At 40.5% G+C, this 24,999-nt stretch overlaps 1 protein-coding gene across 12 annotated transcripts in view; it reads right to left on the bottom strand.

Moving 5' to 3' along the window:
• plecb (plectin b) overlaps positions 1-24,999 on the bottom strand; it is a 130,156-nt gene that overhangs the window by 64,655 nt on the left and 40,502 nt on the right. For 2 of the 12 annotated variants that reach the window (XM_042212762.1, XM_042212764.1), the window contains exon 1: positions 22,732-23,068. The exons of 6 other annotated variants lie outside the window; for them this stretch is intronic. In XM_042212762.1, the coding sequence (XP_042068696.1) occupies positions 22,732-22,777 (46 nt within the window). In that variant the 5' untranslated portion in view covers positions 22,778-23,068. Of the gene's footprint in view, positions 1-2,278; positions 4,072-12,609; positions 12,760-22,731; positions 23,069-24,999 lie in introns of those variants that run through there. 4 more of the 12 variants (XM_042212765.1, XM_042212767.1, XM_042212761.1 and 1 more) reach the window with 2 other exon arrangements.

The raw sequence follows: 24,999 nt of genomic DNA, 5'->3' as shown, positions 1-24,999 counted from the left end.
GCTCACATGCTAAAATAAGATGACAAATGTTCAGCACATACCTGCGAAAATTCACTGTGCCAGAATCGTCACTGGGAGAATGTATTCATGCAGAATGCTACATTTGGATCTGTATACGTCAGATAGAAACATCTGGAACTGAAAACTGAAGTCAATGTGGACTCGCTGGCTCAAAGAGTGAGTTAATCCCCAATAACACTCCTGTTAAAACTCACATTTTTGTAATACTCCTTTTTATAACAATTGTATGATGGTTGATTTAAAAAACAAAACAAAAAAACCCCCAATAATAATAGTAAATAAACGTTTTAAACTTATACCAAAAGGTTGATTCAGTTCATCTGGACGTAGCGTTTTTCAGATAACTGTGCTCCAGTTTGGGGGAAAACTTCTAGGATTTTGTCGAACTACTCAGCAATGAGTGGCCAATTTTTATGTATTCATATATTCATTCGTAATATATGACTTCTATGCCCAAAAATAAAGCTATAAATAAATTATGTAGCCAATCTATATATAAATTTGTCTTTACTATTGTGAGAACCTGGCATATGAAGCCTTAATCGCATCACTAATATAACCCATCACTAATATAACCCTCGCAACAACCTTGACTGATTTCTAGATGGGTCAGCCTGAACAACAATTAGTGCTTAAACAGGCAGACAAACAAACCTTTGAAATGCAAGAAGAGAGAGGCTGAAAGGATTAACCCCTGGAGGTGACGGCGGGTGGCTGAAAACTTTGAGCGCATGAGACTAAGGACTTGAAGAGAACTGTGCCTCTTGTGCAAAGCCAGATATAGTTGGAGGGGTGGCTAAGAGAAAAACCCCAAACTCTTTATATTGTAAACAGAACAAGCAAACACAAAGCCACAAAAGTCAGTAAACCGCAGAACTGCTCCATACAAAGAAGCACTTTGTGTTAGGGTTTGCTGAGCATGGAAGGAGAGGGGTGTCTTTGGCATTGCCTACTCTGCTGCAAAAATAAATAATCAACTGTTCTTGGATAAGCCGAACTAAAAAAGGGGGGAAATCAAAGTGGAGGAGGAAAAATGTTTGCTTTGTTGCACTGAGAACAATAGACAAAGTTCTGAAATAAATCAAGGCACTATGGGACCTGCTGCTTGTTGCTCTGCCAATCCAAACTTTTGTTGACTTATAAATATCTCTAGTGTTCAGTAAGCCTTGTTAAAAGCAACCGTGTAGTAAGACAACCTTTTTTTAAATTATGGCATGAGTAACTAATAGAAAGAACTAGAAAAAGAAATTCTTGAGAAAAGACGTCACAAGTTAAAAAAACAACAGACTACTGTGAGAGCGTAGTAAGGAAAGCCAAGTTTTGGCTTCTGTCTTGCCAACATACACGTAAATGCACATGGAAAAATCTATAAAGTGATGAGTGTCTGAGGTAAGAAAAATGACAGGCATTGCTTGGGTCTTAGGTTCCACCAGTCTCGGATCACACTGACTTTTCCTTTTCCAGAGTGGAAAGAAATTAAGTCACAGATTGTGTCTCCTGTCGCCCGCCTCACCAGCCAAAAAAGAGCAGGAGCACCCAAAAAAGTTTTGCCAAGTCCCGTTCATCCCCGCTTACTCTCACTCTAGCAAGCTTTTTGTCACGTCTTAGTGGAGGGTTCCTAATTTGCCCAACCTTACAATGTCCCTGGCAGCCTCTCAAATTTGGACAGCAGCCCGCCAATGACGGGGTAAGAGAGTCGACTGAAAGCAAAAAAAAAAAGCAGCAATCTGGCAGACAGTCCCTACGACTGATGAAGAGGACACATTCGTTTCAATCGGCAACAATAAAATTTGCACTAAAAGTAGAGCATGTTTTGTGACTGTCTGATGTAAAAAAATGTAATAGACATCAGTCTTTTGTGTTAAATTCTGCAAACAGCCAGCAATTACAAAAAAATCTTTGTGCTGTAAATAAGTTCCAGCCGTGAGATCTGGACAGAAAATTTGAACCAGCTCTCAGCTCTCTTGTTCTCTCTCTTGTGAGAGGCGTATGCCAGCTCAGCTAAACAGCAGCCAGGGATCCGACTCAGCACGGAGAGGATGTATTACGCCATTTAGGAGCTAGAAAGGTTTAAATATTGCTGCACAAACCGGGTGAGAACTTTCAATTTATCTGTTCTGATTCGAAGATCTGACAAAAGATGTCTAGCTTACTTAGCCACACCTCTTTATGACATAAGCCTAATGCTAACCAGTGCACAGAATCATTAACTTGCTGCCTCTGTTCTCAGCTTCAAGCACTTATTATAAACGCTTACCTTTTTTTGGGCTCAGCCAGAACCGATCTCCAAGAGGATCTCCTATCTCCATGCTGCTTTGATCTGATCTATCATACAGAGAGGCCTCAGAGGCTCCAACAAAACACCTTCCTGCTTTTGCCACACACTCAAATCCACACTGCTACTCCCTTCTTTTCACATAGAGACCCACTGCCTGGCCAGCAGATCAACATGGCATACAATATGGGGCTAAGAAAGAGAATGAATGGGAGTGGAGGGCTACTTTCAGGGCAGGGAGGGTGTTTGTGAGAGAAAAAAAGGGAACAAGGAAATCTTTTCATCTGTCCCATAAATGCAGAGTAACATCTACACTATAAATCTGAGGGTCTTGCCAAACTGGACACATCCTCTCTGCTGCCCCGGATACCCTGCAACACGTCCCATACATCTGTAGGCGCCCACGCTTTATTCCATTATCAGCCAGCTGAGGGATGAACAGTGGATACCTTGTTCGAGAAACCAAGCAAATTACAGCCCCAGACATTAAGATGAAGGGTACACAGGAGGGTGAAAAAGGATAGACAAGAGAACTATGCAGAGACAGAATACAAAGAACTATAAGTCAGTCTGTAATAGGCACACCAAGGCACCCGAAATACACCCAACAACAACTCTTACTTCACCTCTTGTATATTTTGGTTGACATCAAGCAATTAAGCCTTTTGTTAACTGTTAAAAAGAAGCATGTTAATCTTAAAACTGCATTCAGATACGGGCAATCCAAAGGAGAAATGCTATCAAACAGCCAACTGCTGTATATATTTCAAGAGACTAGAGACAATCAGTTTACGATTTTATTGTTTCTGGCATGTTTCCAATGGGCCTAAAGGCCACCACAAAAGTATGAAGCTGCTAAACTGAAAGAGAATACACAAGGTTTCAGTAAAGGAGTACGTTCACACAATGATGCATTAAACAACACATTTGTCTTATTACAATACAACACAATTTAATTTTTTTTTTTTAATATAGGAAGAATTTGTGACAATTGCATGTGACTCCATTTGCCCCGTTTATGATGACTGTAAGTTTTCTCATAACTCATCCTCTAAGAAGACTTACAGTTTGCATAAACCAAGATGTCTGCTGATCCAAGTCACAGAACAGGAGCTCTGACATAACATGGCTTGCTCTTTGATTAAAATCGTACTGAAACAATCCAACCATAGGCTCCAGTTTTAGAGACAGCAATTTTAGTTTAATTTGTAGGTCACTCAGCGCTAATTAGCAGGTATCTGTGTTTATTTAACGATACTAACCAAGCTAGCTAACATTAGCTGATAATGCTTTATTTGCTAACTAGCTTCAAACTTTAACAAGTTTTAAAACTGCATTTTCATAAGTAACAAGACATTAAAAGTGGCTTAAAAGAACGTATGTATAAGAATTGTTCATCTCTGACTCTTTTCCGCAGTATGTCTCCCGTCTTACCCCCAACTGGTCGTGGCAGAGGGCTGTAGCACTTGGTCATAGGGGGATTGTTGGGTCCTTACCTTACAATATAAAGTGCCTTGATGCAACTGTTGTGATTTGGTGCTATGTAAACAAAACTGAATTGAACTGAATGTGAGTATTGTATGAACAGAAGTAAATAACATACATTTAAATACATGTAGTCCTGGATGGTAGCGGCATTTTCATGCAAAATTTTCCAAATACTACTGTTTCAGTGAATGTGCAAAAAGTAGGCTTTAAATTTATTGACTTAATAATATTGGCTAGCTGTATATACTTTTTAGCTCTGATAATAAAAAATCATCAGACAATAAAAGAAAGAAAATAAGAAAAAATAAAAAGATAAAAAATAATAATCTAAGGATAAACCAGGCAAACATGACAGCACACACACTCGAGAAAACAAAAAAATCTGTAATACTAAAAAATAGAAATGTCCAAAATTACATATCTGAAGAGCATTGTGGGTAATGCTAGCTAGTCAGGTAGCATAACAAGGTGTTAAAAGCTGGAAGGGGCTCCTTGGCGTTATTAATAAACAGCAAAGACAGACATAAGATGAAGAAACGAGAGCAGAGATGCACTAAAATAAGAGAGAAACTTTCTGTGCTACTAAGAGACACATTTTGTTTTCAATTCTGCTTGTGTTGTGCTCCCAGTTCTTCCTGAATGTGAGCTGAACCTATGCCAAATACTTTTTTACTGCCCTGTTCTTATCTTCAACGTCATGCTTTCTGATTCTGATTCTGATTACTTTCTTTATTTTATGACAACATTTAAATGCCCGCTCATTCAAAAAAACTACCACTAATTACATAAAAAACGATATGCTGACGATGATTTGTGGTCATGACATCCATCAGTAAGTACCCAATAGTTTGAAACTGCATTTGAATAAAGGCTGGCCCTTCACAAAATGGAGCTCCAAACTGGTGAGTGAGGGTATAAAATGGCTGTAGGGAGTGCCAGGACTGGCAGTGCCAGCCAGCAGGGGCAAGTCCATTTGTGCCATCAGAGGCACAGACAGCCACTGTACTGTAACTCATTCATGATATGAAAAACAACCAAACAACAGAAGGTGTATCTGAGAAAATCTGTAAGACATTCCAAACAATGTGTAACATTTTTATCAAAGAGACAGAGAGAGAAAAAAAAGATGAATATCTGCTTCATGAGTCAGCAACTGCTAACCACATATAGGAGTGGCCATGCAGGCTTTGGTTGCTGCAGCAACACAGCCCACAGGTTAGGCAAACACCATGTGCTGTCCACGGCTGAGGTCCCAGGGAACATGGACTTGCTGCTGCCGCTGCCACGGGCAACCAACTATCAAACAGCAAAACCTGTCACAGGATCTCGACTCTGGCCTTCCTGACTCTGTCACAGTGTGCAGATTTGCATTGTAACCTGAAGAGCCTCGGCTTTATTTTTAGTCAGGCATCCTGACCCACAGAATAAAACAGACAAACACAATACAGGTGACTCCTCATGCACACCCATATATATGAACACACACACACACACACACACGCACACACACACACACACACACACACACACACACACACACACACACACACACACACACACACACACACAAGCCACACCACCACCATCCGGGCAGAATGAATCAGTCGCATTCTTTCGTCCCTGGGCAGAGAGAGACACTAAAATGACTGCATGAGTCTTTCTTTCACAAAAGAAAGACGTGCAGTAAATTTAGTGTGTGTGCAAAGAAAAGGCCCATTCTGCCACAGCTTTAGAGTCCAGTTACAGACACAGTGGTGACTCATTACCATTATTATCTCCGTGACTTTCATAAACTAGATTTCAGTGTGCCAAAGTACCCACAAGAGGGCTCTTTAATGTAGGAAAGAATTGCAGCAGAGGTGGCGCTAAGGGTCAGTGTGGAGTTTTAGATTCAGGCTGTTGTTCTTCCTGACATATATTACTACTGAGAGTCTGAACTCTTTTTTCAGGTTATCGGAGGGAACGGGAAGCGATATATAATACTTTTCTTCCTGAAATCCTGCCATTCCAAGACAGAGCACTGCCCCAGCAACATAACAGACATGAAGTCAATCAATGAAAATGAAATGAAAGAAAACATAGCAGGTGATGGACATTTTAGTGCTCGTTCAAGTGTTTTTCTTGTTTTTCTTTTTTCCCAAGAATTGCATAATCTTAGGAATGCTCTGGTTGTCTGGTATTATGGCAGTAGAGTATAATTACCCAGAGTAATAAACTATCCAACATGTCCTCGCATGCAACAATGCAAGGACAAGAAGTAACTCAAATCCAGACACTATAATGCCACAATAAAAACTTGCAAGGAATGAAAGCCAACTCTGTGCCTGCAACAAGGCAACGGTATTAAAAAAGAAATTATTTCGTGTGCAGGTTTGGCGCCTCACTTTATGGGTGTGGTAATACGTGCGAATTAATGACTTTATATTGTTCTCTTATGCCCATGGTTCTTGTTTTGTTTCACACAGCATTCCCAATAAGAATGGCTAGGCACAAAACCACAGGAGAAATAATACACCACACCCAGCGCTGCACAGCTGCAGGATTAATAAAATATCAGCTGACACACAAGTTCAAAGTACAATAGGCTGGAAACTACAGATGCACTGCTAGTGAAAATCTAGGGTCATATTTGATTGGTTACCAGTGCTGATACCAATTTTAGTAATCAGCCAGAATTCCTCTATACGTGCTTTTCATAAGCCAAGTCACTCCACCCCAAAATTCACATGTCTTCACTCCTGCAGGAGATGGCTTTTTCTTTTTTTTTTGCTTGCTTGTTTTCCATCTGCAAGCTTGGAGTGGTTGGAGTGGTTCTGCATCCTGTTTTCCATTGTGACATCTAAAACTAAACCTCCTGCCTTTAAAGACAGAACAGGAGTCCAAACAATAGGCAAGCTTCCCGTCCCCAAATTATAATAAAACCCAGATGAGTAGGCGCTGTTCTAGCTGTGCACTCGTTAACCAGCATTGGTGCATTTCTGCGTGAAAGAACTGTGATTTAGAAACGATTACAAAGAAGCAATTACAGGTAACCATTAAAAAAAAAAAAACAAAGTATCCTGATAGTTTGTCCTTGAGGGTGTGTGTCCCACATTGAAACCAAACAGCAGAGTAACTACAGCCAACAGCCTATCAGGTTACTCCCCTGACAACTGTAAGAGCTGCTTAACATTTACGCAGCCAATCTCGCGATGCAGGCTTTGCAACAGAACCGCACTATGAGCTTTTAAAAGGTTTGCTGTGGTTTAATCAATCAATCAATGCACTTTTAGAAACATGTGGGACCACTTGTGCAAGTTGAACACAAATAGCAATGCGCTGCACTTAAAGTGTGATCTTGTAGTGAAGGTGAAGCCTTTTGTAAACGTTGCTTTGCTGAACTAAACGTGCTGCAGGGTAATTAGACGTACTAGACTATCAAATGAACTGAACTGGAGAAAGAGAGAAATACAAACCAGTTGGATCACCTTTAACAATCATGCAACCGGCTTTGTCAGGATCTTAGGACCTTTATGCGAGGTGTGGCAACAGTAATAACTCCCCCTCGGGTAAAGAAATGTGAACCGCCGTGCACTGGAGGCCACTGAAAAGTTACAGGAGGGCCATATCTCTACTAATACAATGAGATCCCTTACCAAACATCACCAGAAAGAAGTGTGGAAGCACAAGTTTGCTATTGTCTCAACACTCGCTGAGCACACACACGAGCACAGACACACGTTTTTGGCATTTTTGCTTTGTGAGTAACGCCGAGAGTCACTGAACAAGCATTGTTTGCCCCCACCCATGCCTCCAATCGCACATCCACACGTTCACTTCATCAAGATCAGAAGGTTGAGATTTTATCAAGCACTCTGCGGCACAGCAGTTCCAAAATTTCCTTAAAAGATCGTGTGAAACACCGAAGCAGGCGGTGGGCTTTCAATACACCTCACATACAGCTCATCCTTTCCATGGAACACTTTGAGCTGCTACTAAAAAGAATGAAGCAATGTGATGAGGTGGCCTTCTCGTGAACAGGTCACACCCAGGTGTTACAACCCCTGCATGCATTTCTCATACCTTGTGCTAAACATTGCAAATATACTTTAGAGGAAATGACCCCACCCTTGTGATTCATAGAGTGATGATTCAAGATTCAAGATAAAATATTATGTGTCATAAAATAAGAGTAAAAGTTTATTACACCACTAAACTAGTAATATAAGCACAAGTGTGTATCCAGCTGCGCTCCAACTCTGTACTAAGTCAACAAAGTGTTTATTCATGTGTCAGCAGAAAATAGTTCTTACAATATCAAGCTGCACGCATTTCCTGTGTTTTATTCCACTCTAACACTACAACTGGATTGATGCAATCAGAGTACTTATTGGTTCATAGCTCCAGGTGTTCTGGACCATCATCAGTCAGCACGACAGAAGACAGAAGAGAAGATGGGACTCACCTGAAAAACAAAGAGAAACAAACAGCAGTGTTAATTGTGTAAGGCACATGCTATAGGATAGAAAAGTCGAGTTTATTTGAACTCCCTAATAAACGCACAAGGCAAACTTTAAACAGGACAGTTAAAAAGACGATGGAGAAGAACTGGTTTGTCATGTGGACTGCATTAGCAGCGCATGCCAAAAGTAAATGTGCGCTCTGACACTTGCAAAGACTTCAAACTAACCGGTCCCACATGCAGGAACATTCTGTTTCAAGAGTCGGCCTGACAAAGAGCTGAATTATATCCTCATGCTTCAACTGTTATGCAAGCGAGTTCCTTCTTTCTTTTTTGCACAAAAGAAAGGGAACATCTTGAGCCCATCCATTCCGATTCAGAGAATTCATAAAAAAGCATTCACTGGGAATGAGCGGCTAATTCAAGTTTACTGGGCAATAGCACCATCTACTGGAGAGAGAGAGAGAGGACAAAGGCACATGTTATTAGGACTCATCCAAACTGGTTTTAGGGTTCCTATAATGATTGTAATCTGCACATCCAAAGCACCTGTACACCATTCAACGTATGAAACACGATACAGACTGCATTACAGTCAAACCATCTCCACATGTTTTTGCAATAATAAGAGTAATAATACCATGCAAATTATTATTATTTTTCTACCTTTTATACTGAACTTTTATTTTTTAGTATTTTCTACACTTAAATAAATATTCAGAGAACTTTTCTGCCTTTGTATTCATCAAAGTTATAAAGTGAAGTTTAAAATTTCACAGTGAATACAGGCCAACGCTCTTGGCTTGAAAGTATTCCAGCCTTTAGGGACAGGACAGATCAAAGGCTCGAGCTCCACAGTTGTCCTTTATTCTGATGTCACGCCACTCTGCCCCCACCCAATCTTTACCACCCACATCGCCCTGCTACTGAGTAGGACATTCTCCTCAGCAGCACCACTACAGTTTCCAGTCTATAACAGTAACGCACAAGTACCGACTACCGACTTGCCACCCTGCTAGTGTTTCTCATGGGGAACCACAAGGTCGTTAAATCGTCACCCTTTGACACAGATGAACCGAGAACTAACCCGCTCTAAAATTGGACCTGTCTAACTTATGGTATGGCTTCTAGCAGCTGAACGTAAATGTTTATGGTGAATATTTGCAGTAAATGCTTGACATGATGTGAAAAATGACTGTGTTAATGGTGAGGGCAGTAAAGTTTTAATGGCAAATTTTAAGATTTTATGGATTCACGTTTTGTACTTGGTTTATGGCTTTATCTTCAGGAACTACATTCCAAGAAACAAGACGTTACTGAGACGTGCAATCAAGAGGAGATGAAAATTAAAAAAGGTTTTGTCATTTGATATACTTTTTTGTGAAAATAGACATTTTCCAGTTAATAAAAAACTTTTAACTTCAGAATTATCGTCTCTTTTAATTGCTTAATCCATAAATTAAAAAACAGTAAACTGCACCCATCAAAGATTCTAACAGAAATATTACTAAGTTGATCATTTATCTGTTAAAAACACAAAGGTTTGCTGTAACACCGATGGTGTGAGCGAACCACTATTTTGTTGATGTGCATGATACAAGTTTTTCGATTATTTTTTATAGCAGGAAATCCATTTACAGGAAGTCACAAAACCAAAAGTGAAGGAAACTAAATTCAAAGACAACAGAACAACAGGATATGAGAGGAAGCATCCTGCAAGAGCAGGCAGACTTTCCTCTGGAGCAACCTCTGGTCACATTTCCTGCATGGACAGTCTGCTGACAAGAAACTGCACAGAAATATTTCAGGAAAAATATTGTAGGTCTCTTTGGTGCCTCCTTGGTGAGGCTTTTAGGAATGTCCTGCTTGGAAGAAGCCTGGGGTACAGACCCAGGACAGCCTAGTGAAATTATGTCTCTCAGATGGCTTGGGAATGCCTCGCTGTCCACTTAGAAGAGCTGGAGGACGATACCACCACAGTAAATTGTAATTTAAACACTCAAGATGTGGCTGAAGTCCAGACTTGTGGCTTTAATTCACTGTGTTTTCCAAAATATTGCATTAGCTGCTGCCTGGTGAACCCTGCACCCTTTTATTGTACAAACAAATTAACAGATTAAAGCAGATAATTTATTATCATCCCAGACCTTACTTTATGTTCTCAAGGACACTTCAACAGGTAAAGTAAGGGCAGTAGGTCAAAGTTTAGAGATTCTCATTCTTTCATGCTACGTCACTGAGTGTATCATAAGTGTTACTGTAAATACAGCGAAGGCTACAAGCTGGTTCAAATGGTAATCATGCCTAACATCATGTGTCAAACACACCGCCTATTTGAGCTGCAAACTTTCCCATCTCTGCCTAAGACATGTCAGTGCAACCCAGGACTGCAGGCCTATGTTTCCAAGCCTCCCATGCTCCATCTGTAAGCTCCAGGGAGATATTTACTCATCACTCCCCATTTTCTACAAGTGACGTATTTGAAGTGAGTGATGAGTTTGGTGCCTAGACTCCAAGTTCTAACTATATTTTATTGCTGTAATACATCATTTTAAGCATAAGCTGTCTGACTGCACTGCTATTATGCGCTAATAAAAACTGAACACCCCTGCAGGTCGGCTCGACGAGTGCAGGACCAACGTAGCAGGGCGGAGCTTTCTACATCACCGCCCTAGGCTCGGTTTTACCCTTATCCAGATACTACTGTATCATAAAGGCCAAAATAACTCTTTTCAAAGAGACAGAGAGTCTAAAATCATGTGTTTGTTACTAAGCAAGCTTCATCTGCTAACAAATACAGCGAGAAACTGGTTTCCAGAAAAAGATTGCATGTGTTGCATACTGCAGCTGGACAGTTTGTCACAAGGTCTTCCTCATTACTTCAGGTTAAAGAAAGCCTAATGATCTGATCAACGACAGAAGCGTCGATGACATCATCCAACTTTAGGGAAATTCCACAAGAAGCTTTCACTGACTAAAGAAATCTAACTATGTTACTAAAACAACCCACAAAGACACTGACTGAAACTTTAAGCCTATTTAATAATACTCCATTGCACACCAGCTGATAGTGGCTACTACCAACCCCTGCCCAAAAACAACACACCAACACACATTTCCATCAGTGAAAACAACCTAAGAAACCTGCCCTGGGCTTTTACAAATCGCCAGTGCAAAACTGCTCACCGCCACACAGGCAAACCTTCTCCTGCCAAACACTCAGAAGCACCAACATAGTGCACCACTTCTTCACACTCTGTGGGAGGTCTTTGAATCATGCTGGGGACTGATGGAGGCTCAGTGGGAACGTTTTTAGCCCGTAATCCCTGAGACTATGACAGTAAAAAGGCCTTTGAGTGCAAGAAAAATCCCTCCTTTGTGGGTTCTCGACTGAGAGTCAGCAGCACGGCAGCATCGCACTCAGCACACTGCACACACGGAGGGTAAAATACTGCTCGGGCTGCTGAAACAGGGACGTAAAGTAGCATATTAGGGAGCTGCTAGCAAGGACAAGGCAGTAAATCTCCGCAGGAGCGCACGGCCACAGTCAGCATCCATTTATTACACTCTAAAAGCTTAATACATCTTCAGCACTCTGTTACAAGATCAGAGGTTAGCAAGTGTTAGTGCATCACTTACTGTACAACAGGTAAAGTCCAGTGACATGAGTAACTCACTAAATTCAGCTCTAGCATTTCAGCAGGTAACTGCACTGGCTACAATGCACCCATGTAAGAAACAGCATGCTATAAACCATTAAAAATGAATTGAGGATAGCATTGGTTCTGGCAGGCCAAGGAGCCAAGCTCCGTTAGCAATCGTGTCAGATCAGTTGATCTCAACACCTCATTCAACCAGGTGTGCTCAGCTGATCCCAACCTGTTCATCCTATTGGCACACCTCATATGGGCTATGCTATTACAACTCAGCTTGCACAGAGTTTCTGCAGCCTTTTCAGACCACTTTGCAACCCACCACCACCCCAACTGCTCCAATTCAGGCTTTCAAAGGCATTTCTGACTGAATCAGTGGCATACTTGTTGCCTTGTCTGTTCTATGAGTAATTCTTGTCGCACCTTAGCTTTTTGCACATGAAAGTCCCACAACACAGCCAATACTGGCAAATATGGAGATGGAAGTTTGATTAACAGTCTTGATTACTATATATATTTGTTTTTGCACTCTTTGATCCAAACATTCTCACATGTTTGCAGACAGACACCTGTTACACGTTTTCTACTGTTGTTTTTTTGCCCATGTGCAGTCCCACCCACTGAAATCCTCTGTTTGCCAGCCCTGCACCTGTATCACGTTACCTCTTAGCTTTGTTGCCTGTCTCCTTTCTCTCCTTTCAGCTGCATGTTTGTTCACTGCGTTTGCGTACCTTTGCTCGAGTAGAAGGACTCCATGATTCAGACGCGTTCAAGAAGAACTTTGGAACCTCACGGCTTACTAACGGCGGCTTTTCCCTACAGCTATCTTCTTCTCTCCTTTCCGCTTTCACTCCAGATTTTTGACTTTCTCTTGCAGCCTATGTTCTCTGTCAAACACGTCACGCTGCGAAGATCAACAGAAGTCCCCCCCGCCAGTCTCCTCCTCCTCCTCACAGGTCAGAGCCGCCCTCCATAATAATACCTCTGTGTATGTGTGTATGTGTGTGCATACTCATACGTGAGTGTGTATGGAGCTGAAGTGTTTGACAAAGAGCTAAAATTTCAGGGCAGCAACAAAAGCAAACAAGGGCGTAAAGATGAAAGAAAACAATAGAACACAAGTTAAATTCAATTAAATCAGGCAGCACTGCTCCATGTTCCCGCTGGACTGACAAAATAAATGTTTAACTCAATAATTAATCTCACATTAGAGTATGCATAAAGGTTAAATATAATCATTTCACACAGCTTTGAGTGGGATGAAAAGCCCGCATTGGGATAGGGTGTGAAAAGACTATTAATCTGCTGATTTGGAGACACAAAAATGCTGGACAAAAACAGCAGCAGGTTTTTCTAATCGAAAAGACACTGAACACAGAACAGGGAAATCAAAGAGAAATGACTGTATTGCATGTGCACTGTGTAAAACACTGTGAAGATAAAGGTGGCGAGTGTTTGATGTCCACGAGGAGAAAGGGAGTCAAATTTATATATAGCATATGTATGCAAGTGGGCCATTTAACTGGGTCTTCTAAAATGTAACCACGCAAGTGACGGCGTTAGCCAACATGCATGATGAATTCGATCCTGCAGTGCAGTGTCAATGCTAGCCATAGCTGCATTTAAAGCTTGCGTGTGAAGCAGGCATTGGAAGCCATAGGGTTAATCATTAACACTTTTTCCTGAATTACAGCACACACTCACACACATTAACCCAAGCTAAAAGTATCCGGAAGGCGTGGGAGGAGAAAAGGAGAGAAAACAAGGAACTTTGGCTGCAAGTTGTTGGATTTTTTTTTTTTAATTACTGTTATTTTCAGTATGAAGATAATGAACAGTACTTTTATGATATTAGAAGAGAGATTAATACTAATGGTTAAATGTAGAGTGGTGCTATAAATACACTAAGAAAAGAGGTGAATCATCATGGAAAGCCCTTAACAGCCTAGGTATATTGCAGCATAGCTAAAGGGAGGATTCAGGGTCGTGTAATCCATCCCTAAATATAACCTTTGTCAAAAAGGAAATATTTAAGCCTAATTCAGATAAGAAAGTAAATAGAGCAGAGAGGGCTGGTTCTGTCCCCTGGCTTCTGTTTGTTTACCATGAGGGAGACACTAAGTCATTTCACAGCTGTTGCTCTCATTAAGTATACTATAAGGTCTTTCCCCATAGCGCTAGAAAGCCATAACTAAAAATAGCTCAACAACAGAGAAGGGAAACTACCCATGATGCATTTCCTTACAGGGAAGCAGGGTTAACTATACGACAGGAATGTCTTGAATTGTGTGCAAATTGCTGTAAAACATTGTGGACATGAGTGTGAAATGATTCCACAGAGCGCCTGCTTCTAACAGTGCAGATGTCCCAGATGACAGAAGCGACAATAGGAGCGTGGAGGCTTTGCAAACAGCATAAAGCACGCCCATAACAAATACTGCTTGTGTTTCTGAATTCAGGGCTGGGTCGACAGCTGGAAGATGCCGCGCAGAAAACAGTTCAGGAATTTGATAACTCCCATATGGTATTTTAAAAAAGGAAAAATGGGAGAAAAGGATGGAACGGTTACAAGTAAACAGATTAAAAAAAAAAAGTCCTGTCATATCTTCTAAAACAGACCACATGGTTCGGACCACACAGAAATCATCGCCTACACAGTTGGGTTCTCATCAAATTACCCTCCTGTGTGAAGCAGACTGAAAGATTGTAAACAAATTTAGGCCTTGGCTGCTGAATTCGCCCATCACAATGGGGAGAAGGGGGTGATAATAAATCAGTCTGTCTTTGTATCTGCATTGTTTTGTCTTGTTCTTAATGTTCGGGGGTGCGGAGATGTCGAAAGAGATCATCAGCGGTCGATGGAGCAAACTGTATTTGAGTGGAATTTACTGACCAGCTTCATTGTGACATTTATGTGTAGCCACAACATTTGAGGCAAGCAGCCACTCCTGATTTACAGCATGGCAAAAGCATGGTGTCACAGATAAAGAGAAAAAACCCCTGTTAGTATTATATATTGTGAACAGACTGTGTTTGAAGTTTGTGATTGGAGCAAAACTAAAGGATAATTAAAGTTAACTGTAGTTTAGCAGTTCTGTTTCACTGGATGGGACAGTAAGGTTTAGGTATTCATTATTTTCTGTCTGTCTTAAGTCACCAATAAGCTGACATTTTTGTTATTGTGTAAGGCAAAATATGAGGTCTGAAAGAATATTTAACACCAGGAAGCTAAAAAGTTTCGTTTATCGGTTACCATGACTGATAATATTGCAGGAGGTTTGTTATCATTTTAGGAGAATTCACGAGGACATCGTGCAGCCAGTTAGCATGCGGTCCCAAAAGATGAGTCATTTGCTTGTGGTCAGAACTGTGGCCTATGATACTGTGAGTCATTTCTTGATCAGACATCTTTTGTTGACATAGAAATTAAAGCAAACAAAACACAGATTGGCAAGTAACTAGATGAGTCATTTCCTTTCTGCACTATACATACAGTTTAAGAAGCTGTTGTTCAGCCGTCATTCTCTGTGCCATCGTCAGTTGAAGGGAAATGAAACACAGGTGACTGAATGGATGTGGATGGGAGAAAACACTCGAGCTGTGTAAAGACTTGTCCTTACTTCAAGTTCAAGGGCCTTGTTGCTGATCATTAAGTTCTGAGTCCATGAGAATCATTTGTTTGCCAAATTTCTGGAAATCCTACACGGTTTTTAATCTCTTCTTTTCAGAGATGTCTCATTCCATTCCTCTGACACGAAGCACTTATCAGACAGTTTGCTGCCTTTTTTGGCAGCTAGCTGTCTCTGATCAAAGACCAAATGGTTGTGGCCAAAGAAACATCATTCCTGACTTAAGAATTGCAGCTAAGATGGGTTACAATGATTTCATCTAAGCTACTGTAATACTGAACAAGCAAATATATCAATTTCCACACAGCAGAATAAAAGCAAGAAAAAAATAATTGTTTAAACATTATATCAACAGTACGCTTTAAAGTGGCTACGATTTCCTGAAACTTGAAGAAAACCGTTTGTAATTTTCATTTCCTGTCTTTGTGCTCGGTCTTCAGTTCTATCATCGTGATCCCAGAAAATGAGACTTGGATCCAATACAACAGCAATTGTGGTAACAACTGTTAATAAAACAAGACAAGAACGCCAAACATCAGATTTTAAAACAGTATCTAGAACCTGTGTTGTTCAAACACTAGCTACACTGATAGAGACAAACAAAACTCAGATAATGAAAAACTTGCTATAGACTTACAGGAAAAAAAGGGTGTCATTTAACAGATTTTTAAAAACCCCCTATGCCACAGCTTTGTGATAGTGGTCGATTGATGTAATACAAAGACGACACTGATCTGCCAACACGCATGTGCCAAAATGTTACGCCTCTGGATAATATCCTGTTGGTCTTTCTTGTTCTGCCAAAAAGTGCAAACTGCAAAAGCAGGAAAACTACAGGGGCTCTGAAAGTGTGCTATGTCATCAGGTATGGAGATAATAACAACAGATCTTTTAAAGCAAGGTTCCAGCTGTCAGGTGGAACAGCTACTATCAGATGTTCCCTTTCATCAGACCACCGCAGATAGGTATCGACTACTGCTGAACGTTAGTATCATATACTGAACTATCTGTTTTCTTAACTGCTTGCCTGTATCAGGGCTGTGCAGGCAACTAGAGGCTATCATATAGTAAAAGGCACATCATGAACAAGCCACACACATAGAGATAATCACCCTCACCCTCTTCCACATCTACAGCCAACACATATCAATAGAGAATAAAGTCTAACCCATGTATCAGTGCTGCCGATATCGATATCTACTTTTATAGTTAACTTTTTATAACAGACTTATAACTGAACTCTTTATGTTTTCTGCATCTCAAAGGAAAAAAAAATGTATATCAAGTCAACAAATAGTTGGACTATACTAGAGTGAACCAAACAGGGAGAACACGTTCTTCTAGAGCAAAGAAGAGATATGAGATAAGATAAAATAGTGATTTTACCTCAGAGAAACCAGGACTGGCTGGTCTACTTTATGTGACTTTTACATTCTAACGTGTTCTTTTCAATCTAAACTACCCCAATCATACACCAATAACAGGAAGAAAAATATTAAGACATGATATTTCAGTAATCTAAGACAGCGGTACCCAACCCCCGGGCCTCGGACCGGTACCGGTCCGTGAGTCGTTTGGTACCGGGCTGCGAGAGTTGAGGCTCAGGGATGAAATGTATAGTTTTCAGGGTTTTTATCGGTTTTCAGCGTTATTTAGTTATCGTTTTTATCATTAACTCGGTTTTCCTGGGTCTTTTCACGTGTGTTATGGATAAATCTTCTTTTTTTCGGTACCGGTACTAGTTTTATTTTGTTGTATTTATCCGCGACACCTTAAAGGCCGGTCCGTGAAAATATTGTCGGGCATAAACCAGTCCATGGCGTAAAAAAAGGTTGGGGACCGCTGATCCAAGATATTTCCCTTTTTAACTTCAATAAGGTGTTCCCATTTCTCTGGTATCCAACATCTTAACCATGAGAACAATCTCACTAGTAACACCCAGTCATCTCCAGTCCCAGCTGCCTGATAATAAAAGCATCTCTTAGAGTGAATCTCATAAGGCGAGAACCAGAATCTGTGATGAGGGATGAATAGATGGAAAGTATCACTACAGTGTTATCAAAAGTACGGTAAGGACATGATCCACATGAGAAAAACACAGACAAGCACACAGCTGCAGAGCCTCGAGTATGCATCAGACATGCACGCACTACAACGCAACACTCCAGGGTAAACATACTGAGAGGATGTACTACCTCTCACTCTGCTGTTAAATCAGAACATATTCATCATTACCCCATGCTGTGGCGCCGCACTCATGACAGGCCTGAAACTATCCTGAATGCAAACAGTGTTCTCAGCAATCAGCAAAGTGGTGACAGAGTGACCAGCCAGTTTATACCTGCCACTCTGTCGTGTCACTCTGTGAGCTACATTTCCCACAAAATGTTGTACATCTTTGTGTAATGTTTTTTGTAAAGGAGACAAATCCAGAGGAACAAAGAAGGTTAACTCTCAGAGGCCTGAGGTAAACAAGTGAAGAACCTCCCAATGCTCACATTTGCTACTCATTAATTACACTATAATGTGGAAACCCACTTGCGCTGCTTCTCTGTTTATTTTACCTTATGACAAAGAGTGCTGAATGTCATATTTTGCCACTGGTTTTTTTTCTCATCAAAACAGAGAAACTGCAGAGTGGAACAGAAGGAAAATCAGTGTACGTAAGCATACGCTACATTTCAGAAATGCGGATGCAATCTGTCCAGAAAGGTCAGGGACAATAGAAAAGGAAATTAAAGAAATAAACGCAAGGTTATGAGTGAGAAGTAATTCCCAAAATACCTACAAGCAGGTCATGGAATTTCCTCTAACCGATTCATGTGTGTACAGTGTGGAGCATGGCCCATCCAGACACTATAGAGACCATACTGCTTATAGAACAAGGGGAAGGAAGGGATCTGTTCAATCCCTCTATAAGCTTACCCCTAACATTTTCAGTCAGTCTCTACAGACAAGAACAAAGTAAAATAAACATTTCATCTCTGAACGACTGTGTGCAGGCTCTTCTGGTGTTTTAGCCGGCTGGTAGACAAAGCTTGAAATAAAAACCGTTTCAATCTCTTTTTTCTTGAAACACGTTGGAAATGCAAGCAGATTTGCAATACTAAGAACATTTCCTGCATTACAAAAGGTATTTCCTTCAGACAATGGAGGACAGGGGGTCGCAGGATGCAGGGACCTTGTGCTGATTCTCACTTTTTCTCAGGTGACTGGAGTGTAAACTTGGTTGCTGACCACCTTTTTGCTTTTTTTGAGCAGTGAGACCAATGTTGCATAAGTATACTTGAATGAAACAGTTATTGTATTTTGTTGTCACAGATTGAGCATAGCAGACATTTAAGAAATTGTTGCTCAACTTGAGATTATTGTGTAACATTTGTATTCAACTAAATGTCATAAAAGCTTTCTGTATTCATAAATATGTGATGTGTGACCGGATTGGCTGGTGAAACAATCAGTGTGAACTGCAGCATTAAGATATGATATTATTAAAAGTATTATGATGGGTTAAAATAGACTGAGGTCACCATCAGACATGCCATGAATACCAATTTAACAGTTGTTAATTTGCACTTTGGCACCGCTAACCATATGTGTCATTGCACTTTAAAAGGGAACATCGAGATTTAATCAAACATTTTTAGTTCTCTTAACTGAAACAGCACATTTCAGCTAACGACTAACTTACCTTCTCTGATTACATTACTGATATGCAATCACCTTGTTTGTCTTCTTTTATTTGCTGCTATTTGTTGCTATTTTGGTAAACAGAAGGTTTCAGGTGACGAATATGAATATGTGTGTTACTGAAAAGAGAGGAGAACCCAGTTTATATATATATTATTATATGACAGCCATGGTGGAGAAACTGGGGTTTGTATCATCGCAGTAGCTTATAGCATGAACACTACTGCCCTGTTAGCCTAGCATTAGATGGAATACACACAGCTTATGTGAGCTTTTTTGTAAAATAAAGAGTATATTTCGTGTTGGTATAAAGAACATGTATGTACAGTAAATGTAGGCCAAAAATAGCTTTAATAACTACATATAGGATGATACGTGAGTTAGCAATGTCTTGTGGCTTATGCTAATTAGCAGGGTTCACTACTCTCATGCTTCCACACAAATGTAATGCCAAATAAATACAAATAAATAAAGATGAAAGCCAGTACTTTATGAAAAAAGGTTAAATAGGTTAAATAGATTAAATAGGTTAGGTTAGACAGATTAAAATGAGCAAGCACCTCAAACAAAAACACAAACATTTATTGATAATGTAGCAGCATGCTAGGCCAGAGTCTGTGGGTTGGGAAAGGCCTCACTGTGGATCGGTGGCGACTACCAGGTTTGGCAGATCCCCAAGGAAAGCATATGCTGGGTGGTTGTGAGTATATTTCGAATAAAGTTTGATGAGTCCACAGTCCCTCTCAGTAAGTCTGGTCAATTTTTCTTCTTATATTTCTGGGTTTTTTTTTCAGTTTTCATGCCTAAATTCAAAGACAGTATTTGTAGCAGTGACTACTACAGAGTGAGCGTGCATGTCTACCTTAATTATCATGATGTCTAAAATCGTTAGTATGTAAATTTTACGGTCTTTAGAGGTGTATAAGAGGAAAACACATTAAACAATCGTCAACACAGAAAACGAGCAGAGACCACAGAGAGTCAGTGACTTCTCGCAACGGGAGAAGAGACTGTGGGCAATGTGAACTGGGTGTCCTGAGTTAAACTTTCAGCTTCTAGATGAATGTCTGAAGTATGCTGGCATATGAAGCGAGGTAAATACATTAGAGGGTAACCTAGGCAACCAGACCCTGGAATGTCCAATACAAATGGCTACAAGGCAACAAGTGAGTTGCTTCCTGTGTAGACATTCCTTATATGGCTGGCATATATTTGTTATACACTACACTTCTATAAGCGTTTGCTTGTGTTTTTTAGCAACTAAAACAGCATTGCAATATGTTTCCTGGTAACAACGGCAGTACATTTAGCTGTTTCATAACCTGCTGAGGTTAACCATGCCACCCACCCAATCTGATACTTGACAGCTGGCAACCCTGTAAAGTCACGCTACTACCAATTCATACAGAACTGCATATCCGCTTGAAAAGCCAGACAGAGCAGTGCAACTGCACGCACAGTGTTCTGGTTTGATGGAATTCAACTCATTACCTATTCTTGCAAGATCTGACCCCAAAAGAAATACAATACAACCCAAAACAAAAGAGACAAGACTTGAAAAGAATTTATCAGAGCAGGAGACAGCCCTACGGCTCTCATCCTCATAAGCACACATAGTCTGTGGCTATGTGTCATGAAGTAAAACGGGGGAATTTATGGCTGCATGACTCCTTCAGGAAATGCAAACTAAGGCCGAAATCAATCTAGAGATGAGATGGAGAGACTCAGACGCGCAGAGAGAGAAAGCCTACCGTTGAGATCACATTAATCACACTGCCTGAACCTATGACAGCTTCTTGGAATTGTAGCTCTCATTTGCACTGATCTCTCCTGGTAGCGTACTGTGCATGAATGGGCCTGTTTTCTGTGCAGCAGTGTGACATTACTGTTCCAAGTGTCTTAATGCCGCAGATAAAAAGTCTGATGATTGAGCGTCACACACTGAGGTACTCTGTCCACATAAGTGGAAGCAATTTCTGCATTGCAGCGGGATCCAGTAGTTTCCTATTAGTGTGACTGTGTGAAAGCTCACACACGCCGTCTAAAGAAAGAACCAAAGTGTCAGACAGTGGCACAGCTGTAATTACAAAAGGATTTATTATGGGAGAAGCTGAAAGAGCTGAGAGCTGGGAAGAATGTGTAAAGCTCTGATCATACATACTGTTGGTAATTTGGTAAAATCATGCTTAAAGACACTTCCTATAAAAACTTGAACAGGAGAGGGATGTCTGGAACCATTCCTGTTTTTCATTAGATATAATTAGATATATTTTTTAGTCAGCATGGTGCTCCTTTTACAACAGAAAATCAATGCTGAACACCTCAGTCCCCTACCATTTTTTCCAACCCTAACAGCTTGAAACAAATGAAAACATAAAACTATTATCTAAAAAAGAAAAGCTAACTGCTAAAATTCTGCATTTTGCATTTGTTCTGCATACAAAAATATTCATACACTGTTTCTATTTGCCACCACATCAGGCCAGGCAGCACTCATGTTTGTTTGAACTGCCTCTCTTGTGGTTGTGCTCTAGTTTTCATCCAAGCCTATAAAGAAAAAAGACTGTGTTCTAAGCAAATAAACAGAAGGTGACTTACTGCACCTATCTGTCTGCTATTAGCCTGTCTGATGAAGCATTTACGTATATAAAGCCCTGTTTAAAGACAGATAAGAAATGCACTTGTTTTTCAGGTTATACTTAACATGCTGAGCTAAGAAGTTGCAAAACTCTTCTCTATTATCTTTCTGGTCACTGTCTTCCTCTTCATTGTTACTATCAGTTTACCAAGTATATGGCCATTCATAGTTTACGCTAACTCTAAGTCATTCATCCACAGAAACTACACGCAGCACGTGTGAATAACTGGTTCAGAAAGGTAAAACCTGACAGGTCGTATGCTGAAATGATGCAGCTATGAAAGATTTACTGTGATGGAAGGAAGCAAACACTGAAAACAAGCAAGAAGCATGGCGAAAGAAAAGGTGGACAACATTCCTCCCATTCCCTGGTTTGCGTGATAGTCAAAGAATGCTGTGCTACATTTTCCATCACTCTTTCACGGAGCTACTGTACAAAAATAAAGCCCAGCCTGTGTAATCATTAAGCACAGTTTCACCATTAATTTTAGATAAGCCAAGAAAATGGATATTCCAGGTTTGCATAGAGGGTTTGCATGGCAAATGTGAGGTCCAAGTGTGTCTATCAAAATACCAGCCTGCTTTACTCCTTCAGTATTTATCTGTTTAACAGACGGTGAAACAATGGCACACATTTTGGAGCACAGACAGGCAGATATTAAAACAGCCGAACACAGGTAAGAGTATTATAACGGTAAAATGGTATCTCTCAGTTTAAAATACAATTGTGAGCAGCTAGTTAAACATGCCTGAGCTTCCAACTGCTTTTCAAACAATGACACCCCTCCCTTCCTATAGATAGACTGATACAATCAAATGTGACCCTCATTCTTTGCTGGTATGTTAGCCTGTCGGTAGGCACTTTTTCTGTAAATCAAAAACTGAATGTTAAATACCTTTTAGAGACGTAATCTCATTCTGGATAGACCTAGGGTTGTTCATTGTCACTGTTAGGCCTCCTTTTGAATGGTGATGATAACAGATACTGGCAATGCTGATGCTGATTCAAGAGCTTGGACTCCTTCCCCTCAAATGACGACAGGACCAATGGTGTCTCTGACTAAATTCCTGTGACTGACGTCTGAGTAGTACAGAGTCTTTTCTGGCTTACTTTGATCACTTTCCTCTTGCTACTGCAGGGCTGCTGACCGGGACTCTCCTCTGTTTTGGTTCCTGTGACACACCATGTGCATGCACACACACTCATTTACACACACGCACAAACATCCTGTGTGTGCCGGCATCTGTTCGTGCAAAACCCCTCCCCCTTGGCCCCTCCTTTTCTTCCTCCACCTTCTCTTTTGCCCAGGACTGAGTGAAGAATCTGCCACAAAGACTTTGGTCACAAACCAGCGAATCGTGACACAGAGTAGAGTATCTATCAATCAGCCTGCTCCAAAAGATTGACATTAGGAAGTAGTTTGTACAGATGATACAGACAAGAGAGCAGGAGTAGAAGCAAGTGAACGTTTAACATGTATATGCGTGTGCATGCCCATGTAGTGACACAGAATCCCAGCACCACCCCCAGATCCCTGTATAATTCCCAAGTTTAGCCAGTGCTCACTCAGAGCATCCACAAATACATAAGAGGATAAAACAACTCTTGCTCTAAATCCTAAACAAACTAGCTTTGTACTAATTGCACATGTAGCAGCTGTATGAAAACAAGGGTTTTTCTGTGAGCGTAACGCTCCAGCAACACACTGTAGCTGGAGTACAAAGGGATATTCTTCTGAAATAGATGGGAAAGTATTTTACAAGTTGTGTAATTTTAGCAGAACAAAGAAACATAAATCTGGAATTTTAAGTCACCAAAAACTACTAAAATTACTGTGACTGTGAGTAAACTTCTTTTTTTTTAATCACCAGGGGGCAGTCAAAAACAGTCACGTTAGAAAATAGTTGTTATTGTTTATTAAGGAACAATTTCCGGAGCTAAAATAAAATGAGGCCATTGCAGGAAACGCTAACAGACTGCAGGGGCCACAAAAGGCTGGCTTCAAAGGAGAGTCAATCCCCACCCACTCCCATGTTAAGCTTCACAGCATAAAAAAAGATGAAAAAGCATATTTTAGACGCTGGTACAAAAAACCCAAAAAAACCCAACAGTTTTGGTCCCTATCGAAAGTTTTTTTTATACCTTTTATGATCTGGATTAACGCATATCATGGGAATTGGGATTTCTAATAAATCTTTTGTAAAATCGTATTATTTAACCAATAATGGTTAAATGTGTGATATGTTCATGCAAAGTTTCATTTAGATTGTCCAACCCTTTAAGGAGGAGATGAGGTATGTATACATGCAAACCTATATATAGCAATTACTGTAAAGATGGTCATCCAAGAAGTTTGTGAGGGAAATTTTAATATTTTATTTTGTTTCTTAGCCCCAGCCAGCAGACATGTGTGTCCGTGGCACCTTTACAGTTTGTGGATGTAGCTGCTAACTAAGCTAGCTAGCGTTAGCGGATAACTTTGCACTCCACCCTCTTGTCCAGATATTTCCGGCTCCAAAAAACTGACTTGACAGCAACTAAAACACTGAAGCTCCTAAAACCAATGGGTGAAATTGTGGTAACTACGTCCATCTTTTATACGGTCTTCTGAAAAACTCCTTCTAGGGCAGGGGTCGGCAACCTGCGGCTCCGGAGCCACATGCAGCTCTTTAGTCCTAGTATTTTATTTATATTAGTTCTTTTTTAACTTGTAGTTCTAAATTGGAAGATTATTGTGATATTGAAATACAAAAAAATATATATTCTATTATTTTTTCATCGCTCAAAATAAGCGTCACACTCGCGGAAGCCGGTATACCCGCCGAAACGCCATGCATATATCGAGACTTTCAACCCCAAGTAGGCCAATTATGGCACTTCGGATCCACATTATGTCAGCAGCTATTCTCCACCGTGAACTATGTTAAAAACAAACACCGCTCACGCCTCACAGATGACAGCTTACAGTCCTGCGTAAAGATGAAAGTGACTCCGTACAACCCCGATTTGCAGACGCAGAGGTTCAGGAGCAGAAGTCCCACTGTAAACATATCACGGCAGACCCGACGATGTTTCCATGAACATGCTTTTCAGCATCTACCACTTTTCACACACAGTTGCTGTTAGGGTTGCCAACTCCCTGAAAAATAAATAAGGTACACCT

The sequence above is a fragment of the Haplochromis burtoni genome, unplaced genomic scaffold, assembly GCF_018398535.1.
Source record: "Haplochromis burtoni strain Fernald_Lab_line unplaced genomic scaffold, NCSU_Asbu1 Contig_392, whole genome shotgun sequence".
Classification (NCBI taxonomy): Eukaryota; Metazoa; Chordata; class Actinopteri; order Cichliformes; family Cichlidae; genus Haplochromis; species Haplochromis burtoni.
The sequence above is the reverse complement of the archived record's forward strand: the minus strand, read 5'-3'. Positions and strand labels throughout refer to the sequence as shown.